This window comes from Solea senegalensis, linkage group LG11 (genome assembly GCF_019176455.1).
Source record: "Solea senegalensis isolate Sse05_10M linkage group LG11, IFAPA_SoseM_1, whole genome shotgun sequence".
Classification (NCBI taxonomy): Eukaryota; Metazoa; Chordata; class Actinopteri; order Pleuronectiformes; family Soleidae; genus Solea; species Solea senegalensis.
Window position 1 is genome coordinate 13,777,907 of NC_058031.1, and position 14,863 is coordinate 13,792,769.

The following is a 14,863-nucleotide window of genomic DNA, read 5'->3' on the forward strand; positions in this document are numbered from 1 at the left end:
CGCTGGACCTTAACATGTACATTTCACCTTATCAACAGACTTTAAGAGAGAAATATCAGCTATATAAGATAAAAGTGTGACGCTCTGGTGTGTGTACTACTTTGTACTTCCATTTTATGAGTTGCCAGGGGAGATGGCGATGTGTGTAATTACGGTGTGCGTGCGTTTTTTTTTGTTTTACCGCCACTACATTGTGAACATATTTGTGGGTACAGCTTTTGTGCTGAAATAATAACCGCTCTAAAGTCAGCCGGAGCAAAAGGCTGATTGGCCCCATTCTGTACGGTATGTGCTTTCCATCATAAAGGAACACCTGTAGTGATCCGTGCCCTGAGACAAAGGTATGTTAGTGGGGATGTGATGCATGTATGGTTTATTTAAGTCCACATCTGTCTGCAAAACCTAGCCCCAGGCACATTTCACTGAAACAGTGTGTTCTCTCATATGTAAATCTGTCTGGCTACACCCCTTAGTTTTGTTGAGGATTATCTGAACTCAACTTAAACTTTCTTTGGAAGTCAACAGGTCAGCGTGTCGCTAAAACATAATAGTTTGTACTTGGCTTGTGCAGAAAGTAGGTGGTGCAAAAGGGAGACTCAGTGGAAAGGAAACACAAACACAAAGATTCTAACATGACGCCCATTAAAACAACTACGGTATGAGAATAAGCAATTTTAGCTTTAGTTTTTTTGTGGCTGCCATTGTTCTGTTTTGGTTCACTCTGCTACTGTGATGACGGTGTGAACATGCAAGTGCTGGCCTCCAAAAGTCAAAGTCAACTGTACTGTAAATTCTGACGCATGTACGAGACATACAAGTGAATCTCGATAAAAAAAAAGACTTTAAAACAGCTACAAGGAAGAATAACATGAGAAGTATAAACTATTCAGGAATAAAAGTCAAACAGAAAAGCACAGCACACGTGACTTTTATACCTGGATGCTTTCTGAGAGGATATTCTAAAAGTGCCTTATGTATTATTTACACTTTGTTCATGTGACAGTGAGAACTCTTGAAAATCATAAAAATATGAACAGTTTCTATATTTTTGAATGGTCCATCAAAGAATTTCATCAAAAAGTCTGTTTTTGCTAGACGGTATGTAATCCTTCAATTTATTATAATCTGATATCTCACCCATACATTAGCCTGAGAAACGTCGTCACGGTTACTTTGACTCCTCTCCGCGCTACACAAAAGAACATGACAGCATGGGAACTGTGGACTTGAAAAAGCCTAATTAAGTTCACTTTTGGCTTCGTCAGCTGATGTCTAACTTAATATTCGAGCTGCAAACTGTGGCAAAGGAAAGTTTTTAAAACCAAGTCCCGTTTGTCCGACACACAAACAGCAACACAAAAATGAGCCGCCGACCGCAAAATGGAGAAAAGCTCTTTGCGTAAAACGAATCTTATCTTGGTCATCAGAGTGCTTGTTGTTGAAATGCAGCTTCACAGGTGTACAGCGTATCATGTGTCATGTGTATATATGACATGGCTGCACCGCTCGTTTAACTGCTTCATTGGCCCATTTATAGTTCACATTTTTGGACGAGATGTTTCCCTCGTCTCTTTCAGCACTCTGCCCCGAGCAGACCTCACTTTAAATCCCATGCCCTTTGCAATAGATGTTCATTTATCTATTTTTGCATGTGTGTATGGGTTATTTTGGAAAGACCACAGTCACACGACAGAAAAGGGGGCCGTGTGGAGAAAAAAAAAAAGAAGCTTGCTTTGCCATTGGTAGCAGCTGTTGCTGCTCAGACACCTCTGAGGAAATGGAGAATTGGACACACACTCATCCAATTTACCATTAACAAGACCTTATTGGATGCAGGACCATAGGAACATGCGGCTTTGCCTTGTGTGGCTCAGTTTAGATGCGTCTCTGTTCCCCGTGAACGTGTGTGACTGGGTCTGTGATAATCTTAGCATCTGTGATTAGGGATCATAGTGTGACGTACGCAGTAATCTAAAGTCTATTAACAGCCATTCAGCCAAGATTCCCTGGATTGTTGCTTATGAATACTAAAAAGAACTAGATTCAACATGAAACATTTTCTGGTGGACGTATTGATGCATCACTGCCAAACAGCAGTGGACTAAGAATCATGGGTAAAAGTAGTGAACTGCAGAAATGACGTCTGTTCTAGTTCTTCTTCTTGTAAACCCAACCACACCAAGAGAGCCAGGTTGTTGTTATGCTTTACAACATAGCAACTGCTGGTTCAACGCCACGCATGATTTCATGCACTAACGAATATATAATAACCTTTTAAAAGACGCTATACTATATAAAGCACAGATCTGGTTCTCTATATGCTCAGCTGCTTTGAATCAGATGTTGTTCAACATCAATTGTGCAACACCTGTGTTTTCTTTCTGGTTGGGTGACTTTTTTTTTTTTCCTCTTTTTTCCATAAACACATCTGACATTCTTTAGAGGGCAGTCTATCTAGAAATCTTTGTCTTTCAACACTTTTTTTTCTGTTAGGACATAGAGATAACAAAGCATTCTTCTCACAGTTTTGCTGGAACATTGAGTAAGTGAACACAAACAACTGTGGTGTGGTTATTAACTTCAAAAACCTGAAAAACTGGATTAAACGCTGGCCCGTTCACACAGGGGGAAAAGTTGAGCAAACAACATAAGAAACTGCTGATTAGCCAGTTGTGGTAATGAGCCGGGTGATGACCCTTTTTTATATTGTTTATTTTCTTTTTGCCTAAATGGCGGAGACTCTGTGTCTTGACCCTTCTATGATTTTATCATATACTACATGAATGTGCTGTAGGTTAGTCAAGGCTAAATGTGTCTTAAATGACACCGAAGCTATTTATTTACAATTGATTTGAATTCTTAAAAGATACGTTTTAAATGTTGATGGATGGTTTGAATCTAAACAAAAACAAATCCTTGTGTCACACATTATCATATTGCCATCATGGTCCAAATGAAACGCTGTTATCGTGTCGAGTTAGAAACAAGATGTGTTTGAAGCGATTTGAACCAATTTATGCAAAAAAACAAAACAAATAAAGAGTGGGAGCGTAATGTCACGTGAGCGTTGTTATTTGGTAAACAAACAGAATCCAGTGGAGAGACAAGTGTTGTGGCCCTTTAAACAGCTTGTGAAAAATGAGCCTCCTGCCGACCCCATTACATAAATGTTTACTGTGAAATACCAAACATTGCGTTGTATTTGTTTTACTTTGCCTCAAGTCTGCCCATTGCCAAGGATGAGTCATCATCCCCACATTTAAACACACATTTGCCAACAGAACAAACAACTAGTAGCAGACAGTGACCAGAAACACGTGCATGTAACGCGCGATCCAGTCTGGCCCGTCGCCACGCGGCCATTACCCTCCAAGCAGTTCGCTTCTGAATTGGACCAGAGGTCTCCAGAGTTGAGTAGCAGAGTTTCTGATCCAAAAGGAGAGAATGGTCCGGCTCACACAGAAGCCAGAGTAATTCTCACTCCACTCCAGTTGCCACAGCGCAGCGCGGCTAAGTGGCAAGCGAGGCCTGCTGCTGCTGCTTTCTTGGCAAACCGAGAACTTCTTAAGTGCTAAGCTGTAAATTTGCTTGATTTGACGCAAGTCCGAGGGGAATGGGATCATTTTCTTTCAGGGGAAAAGCCTGCCATATTGGCTGACAATAAGCTGGAATGGTACGACACGGTGTTCCTGTAGAGCAATGATGACTGGAACATAGAGCGGACAGCGTTTGACAGAGCTGTAAAACCAGCGCTGTGTGACTCATTCTTATGTTAATGCAACTGCATTTTCAGTGGGGGAAAATATTATTTATTTATTTTTTTCTGAATGGGCTTTAAGTGGTTTATATGCTTGTTCATAAAGGAATGCTAGTTTTTTTTTCTGAATGTATAAAAGATGACCTCACTCACACTGAGTGTTCATGTACCTTAATGAATTACTTGCATAAAAAATATTGTGGTCATATTACTTAAAGTGTAGGATTATAAAAGACATACAGCTAGGTGTTTTTTGTACCAATCGAAATATTTGAATTAAAGCGATGGTCTAAAAATTGCATCCTCTCCCCAACTGTTAAGCTCAGTATCTTCAGAAATAAGTGAAACAAACTATCACTAAGTAACACTCCTTCAAATGCAGACATGATTCAACTCATTCATTGAAGAATTAATTAGAAAAACTGCTTTCAAACCACATTTCCCTGCACAAAATAAAACAGAAATACATTTTCTCTGAGCAAAAGTGACAAAATAACTGCATAAAGTGAATGATTGCCAAACCGGGTTAACTGTGGTTAATTAATTATAACCCAGAAGTCATGAAAACATTTCTTTTGACCTTGTTTGGTGTTAAGTGAATACGTTTGCTGTGAAAATATAGAAAAAGCAGTCACTGCTCCCATGTTCCCATGAAGGTGACACTGTCTGGGGAGTGAGGGTAAACTTGAAATAGCACAAGTTAAACAGAAATGTGACAACTGTGCAAGACGGCAAATGTCACTCTCTCTCTTTTTTTTTTTCTCCTTCTTCTTCAGAGTTCACTCAAGTACTTCGTGGAATAAGGTTGAGGGTTTTGCTATTGTTTGGCCACACTGTTGAAATACATTTAGAAAGTGTTAACAATCAGCTTTATTTCTGTTGAATGACTCTTGAATATAAGCAGCGGCTCATAAACATCATGCAAGCCTTTAAAAAGACCGGTTTCAGTATCACAGCTGTGACCTTCATAAAACAGAGCGGGGCAACAGGTGGGCATCATGTGTGTGCTAATCTTCCACATTATGGTTGTTGATAACAGACACTGCACAGCCCTGCTCAGTTAAAACTCAGTAATTTAATATGGAATACATCAGCAATGTGATATTTGTAGCATGGAAGACGCAAAGGTTGGGAAGATTCTGCTGAGGCTAATAATAGAAAATGTCCATCATTCAGTTTGGGTTTCTGTTACCAAAAGAATTCTGTGAGTCCCACAGACCGTCCAAAACAAGACATTGGGTGTCCACTGAGGGATTTTGGGATTACGTTTTTCACTCACTCGCCTCCTCACTCCAGGCATGAAAATGTGGATTGTGTTTCGCTGTGACAATCCATGCCAATTTTGGAGGACAAGGTCAGTGAATGTGCAGCCTTCCTCTCTCTTTTTTTCTACAAACCGCACTGCTTTACCAGCCACTTCTCAAATGAGACTTTAATATAGACCGTTTAAAAAAGGAAAAAAAAAGAAGTGATTCAACAACACTACATTTAAATAAAAAATAAAGAATAAAGAAATATGCATGTTGAATAACTGTCTCAATCTGAATGAATAAATCCGTGATTCAGACTGGCTATTAAAATGTCCTCAGTTCACAGAAAACATCCAGACTTTAGAAAACGTGACTGATTTATTACTTTTTGGAAGGCCCCATTCTTGGTCTTAACATCCGTCCTCAGTGATCCGATCACACGCGGACAGCGATGCGTCTTCTGTGACAAACATGAGATCAGATCTGACTTCTCACACCCTGCATTGTGTGCTTAATGAGTCTATGAGGACAGACATGCTTGAGTGAATCGAAGCTTGACTAAAATTTCAACCAACAGACAAAGAACTCGCGTGACGATCAGTGCTAATATTACGGTGGTGGCTACACTCTTCTTGTCCACCATTTTGGTCTAAGTTAAGGGAACCAGTGCTTATTAGAAAGGTCTCGCATTTAAAAATGTGAGCGACGTTTACAGCACATTTGAGAATGTTAGGATGCAGACATTTCGCACAAGGAGTCCAAATATAACCTCAACTGAGAACTGGGAGTCTCATTTTTGAAGTGAAATGACGTTTGCCAAAACAATTTACCGACAACAGTGAATGCAAAAAAGAAAGCTGCCAAGTGATTGGCTCTCCAACCACCTTTATTTTCATGTCCCTTCTTCCCCATTCCCTCCTCCTCTGTCCACCTGGCTGCTAGCGTGCTTCAGGTGTTCCACCGTCAGGCCCTGTGATTAGTCTAATTTGCACAAGCGCTGGCCAGCGCCGCACCTGTTGCCCCTGCGCCGCCTGAAGCCGCGGTCCCTCAGCAGGCTGACAGGCCTTCTTTGGATAATCCAATCTCCTCACAATAGCATGTCTGCTCTCCGCCAGTGCAAGGCAAGTGCATTCTTCTTCTTTTCTTTCTACCTGTTGTCGCCCTGCATGTTCTCATGAACGCCATTCTCTCCTCATGGCTCATTATTGAACACTGTCGGCCAGAAACCACCTGCCCGATTGTTTCCCTCTTTTTACAGCCTGCCACTGTTTTTCCACCCTGCTCCTCTCTTGTGCTTTACCTGCCAATACAGGTTAGTAAAGCTTTGCTTCAGGCTCAAAGGAGACCCTGCAGTCTTCCACATGACAGCCCCCCAGTATTCACATACTCCATTTGGATTTGAAACAGCGCCAGGAGAAAATCAAGTGACACAGGCCACACAGAGTGGAAGGGAGGGAATGTGATCCCACTTGATTGTTGAGAGTTTATATAGCGAGTGATGACAAAGTGCTTTATGACTTTGCAGTGTTCACCGGGCCCTGCGATTGAAGCCTTATACAGGCAAAACCCCCCTGGTGACCTTGGCTTGTCAAATGTTCTCATTTTCACCAGGAAGGAGCCAGAGTTCAGCAGCCACTCAGAGTGGGTGAGCTGCTTTTAGAGACAGGCGGGGAGAGCTTTTGGAGGTGACCCATGCTTCCTTACTTTCACTGCTGAAATCACTACTGGGAAAAGCCATCAGTCAGAGAAAAGAAAGCGTAGGGCACTGAATTATGAGCCAATGATGAATCTTAGCTCACTAATATTTTCAACAGGACCAAGGGCCCACTGCAGTGTGGCATCGCTTTGAACTAAATGCTAACATGCTAACACGGTCTCAAATGCAATGCTTCCAGGTATAATATTTATGGAGTTTGCCATCTTAGTTTAGCATGCTAACATACACCTATTAGCACCATCTATCTTGGGAATAGATGAGTGACGAGAATGTCATTAGTTTCCCATCTTGTATTTGGTTACAAATTGATGGTGGCATTACTAAATGAGTGCCCCCTGAATGCCTTTAACAGCAATTTGTTTGTTCTGTTATTTCACTAAAAGCCACACATTGTCTCACAGCATAAAGGAAAAAAAACAGCACATAAAAACATATGGAAACAATAAATAAAACCAAAGTTATTAGGATAGTTATTCATCCTCTGCAAAAATGAATCCGTTGAATAGATGTTAATATACAGCAAACTAAAATGGAACACTATTGTTTTTTTCACCCTCTTTCCATGAAGTGAAGTAAAAGATTGGGGAAGCTACGATATGATCTGCACAATATTGGTATGGGCCAATTTTGCCTTTAAAATTTATTATCAGATATTGGCAAACATGACAAGATCCACTGATATGACTAAATGACTTATGTCTGCCCCACACTAGAGGATTTTAAAGAATTTTATGAATTTTAAAAACATGGGAGACCACAGACACAATGGACTGGACGATCCAGTCAAGACTCAGGACCCCACATTTGGTGTTTAATCGAACAGAAAGTTGCGTGATATAACGTGATTTCAGAATATAAACAGACATGGACTGTTGGTGTAAATAGTCAGTTCAGATTTTAAATCGGGAAGACTCTTGCATCAGTTTACCCCTCATATTACAGAACAATTTGACCAGATTGTCTGTTCAAATCAAAAAAGGCACCCACAATTGTCAGAAGGGCCAGATCGGAACCAAAATCTGGCCAATTATCCTCTAGTGTGGGGCAGGCTTAACACTGTCAGCTGAATAGGCTGCTACCTCCTTGACTTCTATGCTGGCCTAGACTAATACTGGTGGAAACTGGGTGATGAATGCATCGATTCCTGAGCTACACTGCTAGTTTATAGCCAAGCTAAAGACTGCACAAAAAGTAGATCAAAAAAGGAGATAAAACAAAAACTAAATTGCAAGGTTTTAATAGGAATATGTTGAAAGGTGGTTTCCACAGTTTTGATGCAAATGATAAATGAGGAAAAATCCAGAGGGGGTAAAAAAAAAAAAAAAGAAAGTGATGTTCTACAAGCCTTCTCACACATCGAGTTATTACAACAGATGCTTGCAACATGCATCTTATCTGACAGGGAAGAGGAAGGAGTAAGTATTTCATCCTCAGCACTCCTCTTCCTGCATTATCCCTGACCTTTCCCTATGCAAATTTTTTTCACAGCACTTCCCCTTGGAGATGTCTGGAAGCCATGTTGGAGAGAGCAACTGGACCTGTGTTGCCCGGACATAAATGATTGTGCAAAACAAAAGGTGTTTTGCGATCAACACTCAAGGACTGAGGGAGTTTTAATGATGTGTGTACGTTGCAGACAGAACCATGTTAGCCCTCTGACTAGCTGCTACACGCTAACAACACTTGCATTGATTCAAGGAGACACTCAGCCCTCTAACCTGCTGAGTGTTGAGTTCCAGTGAACAATGGAGTTCAGAGCGCGTCGATACACTATCCTATTGAGTGCTCTCCGTTTAGCAGCAAGATTGATGAGGTTAAGGCTCCCAACCGGGGAGCCAAATGGTGTCAAAACCAAGGTGTTGCTTTGGACAAACAATCCCTCACTACATTACCACATCGAGGAGCGCTTGTTACTGACTAACTGGCCAGCTCTACCCAGGAAGTGTATTAATATGGGCTCTGGGCTGCTGAAAAAGTATACAAAGTGCAGAGGAGGCTGTTAAGAATCTTAAAACGTAGATTAAAAATATGAGGGTAGGATGGATACAGCTTTCTGAACAGGAATGCACAGCAAATCCCCAAAGACACTAAATGATGTACAAGAGGATTTATTACACTAGGTCTCTATAAATCTAAGGTTGGCCTGAACTCCAGGGAGAGGTTAATGGATTACAAAGGGATGTGGTATCGAACCTCGGAGAAGTTTATACACCTCATCAATATGTGAAACGCTATTGATCATTTAGACCTTGATAAATTAAATCTGTACAACTCATAATGCATGTTAATATTCATAATGCCGTGTGTAAGGAAGAACTAGCTTTTTTTTTTTAAAGACAAGGTTGTAATGTAGGATAGTGTTATTAGAGCACAGAAACCCATAAACTTTGCTACAAAATAGAATTCATTGGCGTTTCAGGTTTAGCCCATAGTTGTGGGGGTAAGCAATGAATTCGAGCAATAATTAGTCAGAGCAAAAATAAGCTGAACTTAATCACAGCAGCTATTGGAAGGATTCCAATTGAGGGCTATTAGCAATTTAGTACATTAGAATTTGTGTGTAGGTCTCATTGAGTTCACATAATTGTTGGAAGAAAATTGTACATAACCTTTTATGGTAGCTACCTACCAGGCTAATGCTACTGCTACTTGCATAATACTTTTGAGCTTCATTGTGGGCAGTAAAGACACCAGGATGAATGCATGAATGTTAAAAGTCTGATTTTAGTCGGACTAAGACAAGAATTCGGTTTTCTGAATATCACGTAAACCCTTTAGTCCGACTAAAATCGAGCTTTTCTTCGCCATTTGCGGTTTGTTTTTCTGTAACTTTAAGGTCAACAGGAAACGGATTCAATACGCACCAGCTTATAGAGAGATACAGCGCCACCTATGGAGATGGAGCAAGGCATACATGGCCAACATATCAATTTCCACCTCTGCCATGTAAACTTGAACTCGCAATTGTCCATTTGCCTATTGCAGTCAGGCAATTGTCCGATTGCCCAACTCGGTCAGGTATGACCGCAACTCGATTAAACTGTGCAGGTAAACATACTGAAATGTTTGTAATTTTGCTGCATCCGCTATCCAATCATGAGCATACAACTAAATTGGTACAGTACTTTTTGAATTGGATGTAAATTAATAAATGTTACTACTCTGGCAATAGCATGATATTGTGCAAATCTAGCATTGGTACAGCTCACCTATTGGCTACTTGTGAGATATTGTTCTTAACCACACTGAGCTGATTTTAACAGTACAACTACATTCAGCTGGAAATGAAAGAGAAAAGGAAAGTCTGATAATGTAAAGCTGAGACTGATGCGTTGACTCTGAAATGAACATTGTAAACGTGATAGATGTTTATCATTGTGGTTATGATCACAGGATAGCGAAGGTCTAAAAACACTCAAACAGAACAAAACACATTGTAAAAAAACATGAGGTAATTTTCAGCTACTTAAAGGCACTCGTTCCTCTCTGTGCATGACCAAGAAGATCCACTCTACTGACATCCGATTACTGTGAACAATTGTTACTTTCCTTCCGTCTCTGCTAATCTGAAACTACCTTTCTTTATTCCCCCTCTCTGCCTGCCTCACCTTACCTCAGTATTGAGTGCTGTAAGATTAAACAGTTAAAACAAGCAATTTGAAAACTATAAAACCTAAATATGTTTGTGTAATATTTAATGTGTTCAAAATGGAATGGGAAATCCTACTCAAGCAGGCAGCACTCCCACAACAGAAAGCCAAAGACAGACGCTGGCAACCAACCTACAGAAATAAACAAATCTTCACATGTTTAATGTATAACTGTGTCACTTACTCATTTCCAGAGTGTACGCTGAAAAAGGGCAAAAGTCCCTGCCTTGTCATGATTTCTGAAAATTCACTACTGGGTGGTTCATGATTCATGACACACACACAAACTGACGTGTATCTGGTCTTAAAGACACATCACATCTAAATGAAAAGGAACCAGAGAGATTAATGTGAAACTGACTTGGTTTGTGAATGGTTTCTGAATTCACTGGTGTTTGAATATTTAGATTTTTTTTTTCCTTCTCAAATGGTGAAAATGTACAGTTCTGCTATTATTTCAGAGTGTGACAAAAAGTTGTCTTATGGAATAGAGAGTATTGTACGGTCTAATTTATTACAACCAAACAGAAAATTTAGAATTTTTATTGCTTGACATGAGCATTGCAAAAAACGTCATCGCTCCACAAAAGGTACCTAAATTTATTCAAACACCTCAGAGATATGGAAAGCCAAAAAAAAGATGTGACACAACTTCCATCAACAACTTACAACTGTGTGTGATCGAAGCTTTTCATGGTCATTTTCATTTTCTTTAATGTTAATTGAAATGACGTACATACAAAGTAGGTACACGCTATTCAATTAGAATTTACAATCAGCAGTTTTTAACAGAAGTCAAGTACTAAGATGTGTATGTCTCAAAATAAACTTATGTGGCTCCAAGAAAAAGATGTAACTGAATGCAAGAAATGTACAAAATAGAGATAAAATTACAGTAATATTAGATTTGTCAGACGTTTTCATTTAATGTAGAATAAATATAACCCAAATTTATAACAGTGGTGTATTGTGGCTAACACTTAACCATTGGTCAGAAACTTAGAGAGGACTGAAACCACAGAAGCATAAATTACACCACATGAGTCTGAATGTCTTGAGACCACAATTATTTACCCATTCAAATTCATTTCTACTAAATAAAAAATACAATTTACAGGATGCTGCACTGTTGTTAGCATTTCACATGAACTAAATGAACATAACTAAAAAGCCACGTGTAGACAAGAACTTGGTGTCGCACAGAAATGTTCAGAGTCCATCTACCTTTTCTGTGTTCCTATGGCGGCCATGTGTTGGAGGTGGAAATGGCACGAGAGCTGATATCCCTCCTTCTCACTCATGGACTCTTCTTGTTAGCTGGAGACAGTGAGTAATTCAATAAGTCAAGTATTCATTCATTGCTTTCCTTTTCAATCATGGGGCAATTTTTTTTTTTTCTAACTTCCCCCATCCACCTCCACACCGAGTCGAAACAAGTGAGTTCTGCAACTTCCATCTGTGGCAGCCCTTGTTGTCTTATTGCAGCTTAATTACAAAATATCGGTGGTGGTTTTCTGTAAAGATTATTCACTGTAGGAGGCCATACATAATTTGGACCCGAGGGTTTGTCACGGAAAATAATACAATGCAACTGGGCTTTCTGTATTAGATTTCCTCTTTTAGCCTCCTTGACATTTCAAGCTGCATGAACTAATACATCTGTTATTTGTTGATCATTTGATTATTAACATACTTCACAAACCAAATCAGCTGCCCTGCTGGAGACACAGATACAGCTCAGCAGACAACCTGGTTTCTCTTGCCTGCCTCGCACGAGCGCATGCACAGAGATGTGCAATTCAGCCCTCAGTGAAAAAGCAAAGCGGGGGAAAAAACATTTATCTTCCCCTCCTTTGAGCCTATGAACACTCTGACACCGGCATGGAACAAAGCCCGTCATCACATTCTAATCTCAAATTTCAGGGCTTTTATTTCACCCAAATGCCACCCTGCTGGCCTTGTGAATTATTGACAGACTGACACCAATGCGAAAGGACACATAAAAGAGGCTAAAAGCTGTGGCCCTGGAAGAACTTGTCCTCCCCTATTGCCATCACCAGGGAGACAAACTGTGTTAATGCTTCTCTGGAAGCTCACAGTAACTTTGACTGAAGCACCAACATATGACTCCTGACCTACAGCTGCACCGTACGGCAGAGCTATTCTCTGCAGCATTGCCTCTTTGGTCTGTGTATGAAAGATACAATTAGAGCAATTACTACACCACCAATGCAAAGCTGTGTATTATCTGATCAAATCATGGAAATTAAAAGTCACATGCGTGAGTTCAGCGTACAGCTTTTTTAACTCCTGATTTGACTATTTCTTATCATTTGTCAGTACAGTCACAAAATGGTACTCAGCTCTGCGTGCCGTCATTTAGTTTGCATGATGAAAAGTAAATTGAGGTAAGCCATGTGTCAACTAGACAATATTTGTCAGTTTTGCGTCTTATCACGCCCATGCCTACTCCTCATTTTGCTCAAGATTAAGATGTTATGGAAACAAGTGGAAACAGACGGTGAAGAGAGAATTATTATAAATTTTTTTTTTTTTTTAAACAAACATGATGAGTGCGAGTAGAGAGCAGCAGATTGAAACAAAGCCATCAGCAGAAATAGGAAGTGGTGTTTGGAGAGTGTTTTTGTGCTTTGTACTGCGGTCTAATCCACCTCGCTCTCATTGCTGGCACCCTCGGGTCGCCTCAGTTTGTCCACCTGTTCATTAATCTGTCCGTCTCCACCTCGCCGATCCTCTGTCTGCATGCTTAGGCCCTCCTCCTCCTCCTCGACGTGGCTGACATCATCCTCCTCCTTCCGCTCCTCCTCCCCTTGCACCTCCATGCGGACCTGGTCCTTCAAGTCCAGGGGCAACACTGTGCCGAGGTTGATAATGCTGGCATCTCCGTTAATACCAAGAGCTCCATCAGGTCCTCCCAGTGCATCCTGGGGGTTGTGGTGTCCATCTTTGACGGGGGAGGAGTTGGCAGACTCATTACTGACAGGAGAGATGTCACTGCTGCTGTTGGTGTGGTTAATCGAAGGCGAGCTGGGTGCTGAAGGTGGCTTCAGAGGAATTTGCCATGAGGGAATTTTAGGAATAGAGGGGGTAGAGGGGAATTGTCTCCTGCGGAAACAGACCAGACACGAGAGAAACGAGAGCTGACTATGACCTCATCAAAAACATCACAGTGATCACACTTTGTGGAAAGCGCTTTCCCATGATCAAATCGGTCATCATTTGGCCACAAACCACAAAACTACATGCATAACATTTGAACATGCACAAACACACACTATGCATCCTTTGCAATTCTCATAACTACAACAAAGAAAATCCCCCTCCCCCAAACTGCCAGATGTTCCCCACACCTGGTTAAGGTGCTGAAGATTTTTTTTAATTACACCGACTGCAGCTTTTAAGATGAAAAGGACAACCCTGAGTTGTAACGTGATCAGCACTTCTTGGTGGTTTAAAAAAAAAAAAAAAACTTTGGGGATGATTTGGATCATTAGAACAGGAAAGGAACGAGTTAGGAGACAGATGGTGATACTGAGACTTTATTTTCTAATTCAAGTCTTTACCATTGTGTGAATCCAGGTGAAGCCAGGAAAGCAAACGATGATGGGATTATTACTGATTAGAATGTAGGAGGGGAACAAAACATGCTCAACTAGACAGTTCTGAGGCAATTTTTGTCCTTGCTGTTTTTTTGATGTACACCATTACTTCAGCCTTCATTACAGACACTGATACATAGTCATGCATGCTAATGGGGGTGACTGAGCTGAAATGTGCCTGACTAGATTGAAGAACCAAGCTGGAAGAGATCTACACGGTGAGATATTTTTAAACCACGGTCACAAAATACCTTCAATTTTGTATTAACATAGAATAAGTGAATGAAATAATCATTCACAGAAGATTTTTCATTTCTCTTGTTGTAGTTTTATAGTTGTCTCTCATTTTGTACTCATAAAATTACAAAAAGTTGCACAAGAACAATTATGCATGTGTGGTTATCTTGCTAACCAATAAAAGCAGTAAAACACAGAAGACCAGCTGATGCCTGCAGTATGCTAATTGGCCGAGGCAAGTTGTGAAGTAAAAGAAATGGTGCAATCAGTATTATAACCTCTAGTGCCTGTGAGATTAAACATCTTTGAGATTAATGATTATGCTTTAAGTGTGCAATTTGGAAGAGCAATGTGACATTATGTGTTCTTTTATTTTATTTATTCATACACAAACACAAACTTTCAGGCCAACTGCAACAATTCTCCACTGTAGAAGTGACTCTGCAAAGACATATGCACAATGGTTGTTTTATAATTCCTATGTGTACAGTACTAAAAATCTTAGCTTCATTTGCTGGCTTTTTTGAGAGCATTCAAACACCACATACCTCAAATATGCAAGAGTTGCCTTGCCTTGTGTAAAACCTTCTGGACTTCACTCATGTGACTACAACTGAGCACTGAAAGCACTG

The 14,863-nt window shown here is 40.4% G+C and overlaps 1 protein-coding gene across 3 annotated transcripts in view; it reads right to left on the bottom strand.

Annotated features, from left to right (window-relative positions):
- Nucleotides 1-11,071: 11,071 nt before the first annotated feature.
- The window catches only part of pex14 (peroxisomal biogenesis factor 14), a 42,624-nt gene continuing 38,832 nt past the window's right edge, over nucleotides 11,072-14,863 (bottom strand). Inside the window, exons 9-10 of one of the 3 annotated variants that reach the window (XM_044038712.1) lie at nucleotides 13,092-13,500; nucleotides 11,072-11,691 (exon numbers count right to left, since the gene is read on the bottom strand). In XM_044038712.1, the coding sequence (XP_043894647.1) occupies nucleotides 11,668-11,691; nucleotides 13,092-13,500 (433 nt within the window). In that variant the 3' untranslated portion in view covers nucleotides 11,072-11,667. Of the gene's footprint in view, nucleotides 13,501-14,863 lie in introns of all 3 variants that reach the window. The other 2 variants (XM_044038710.1, XM_044038711.1) reach the window with 2 other exon arrangements.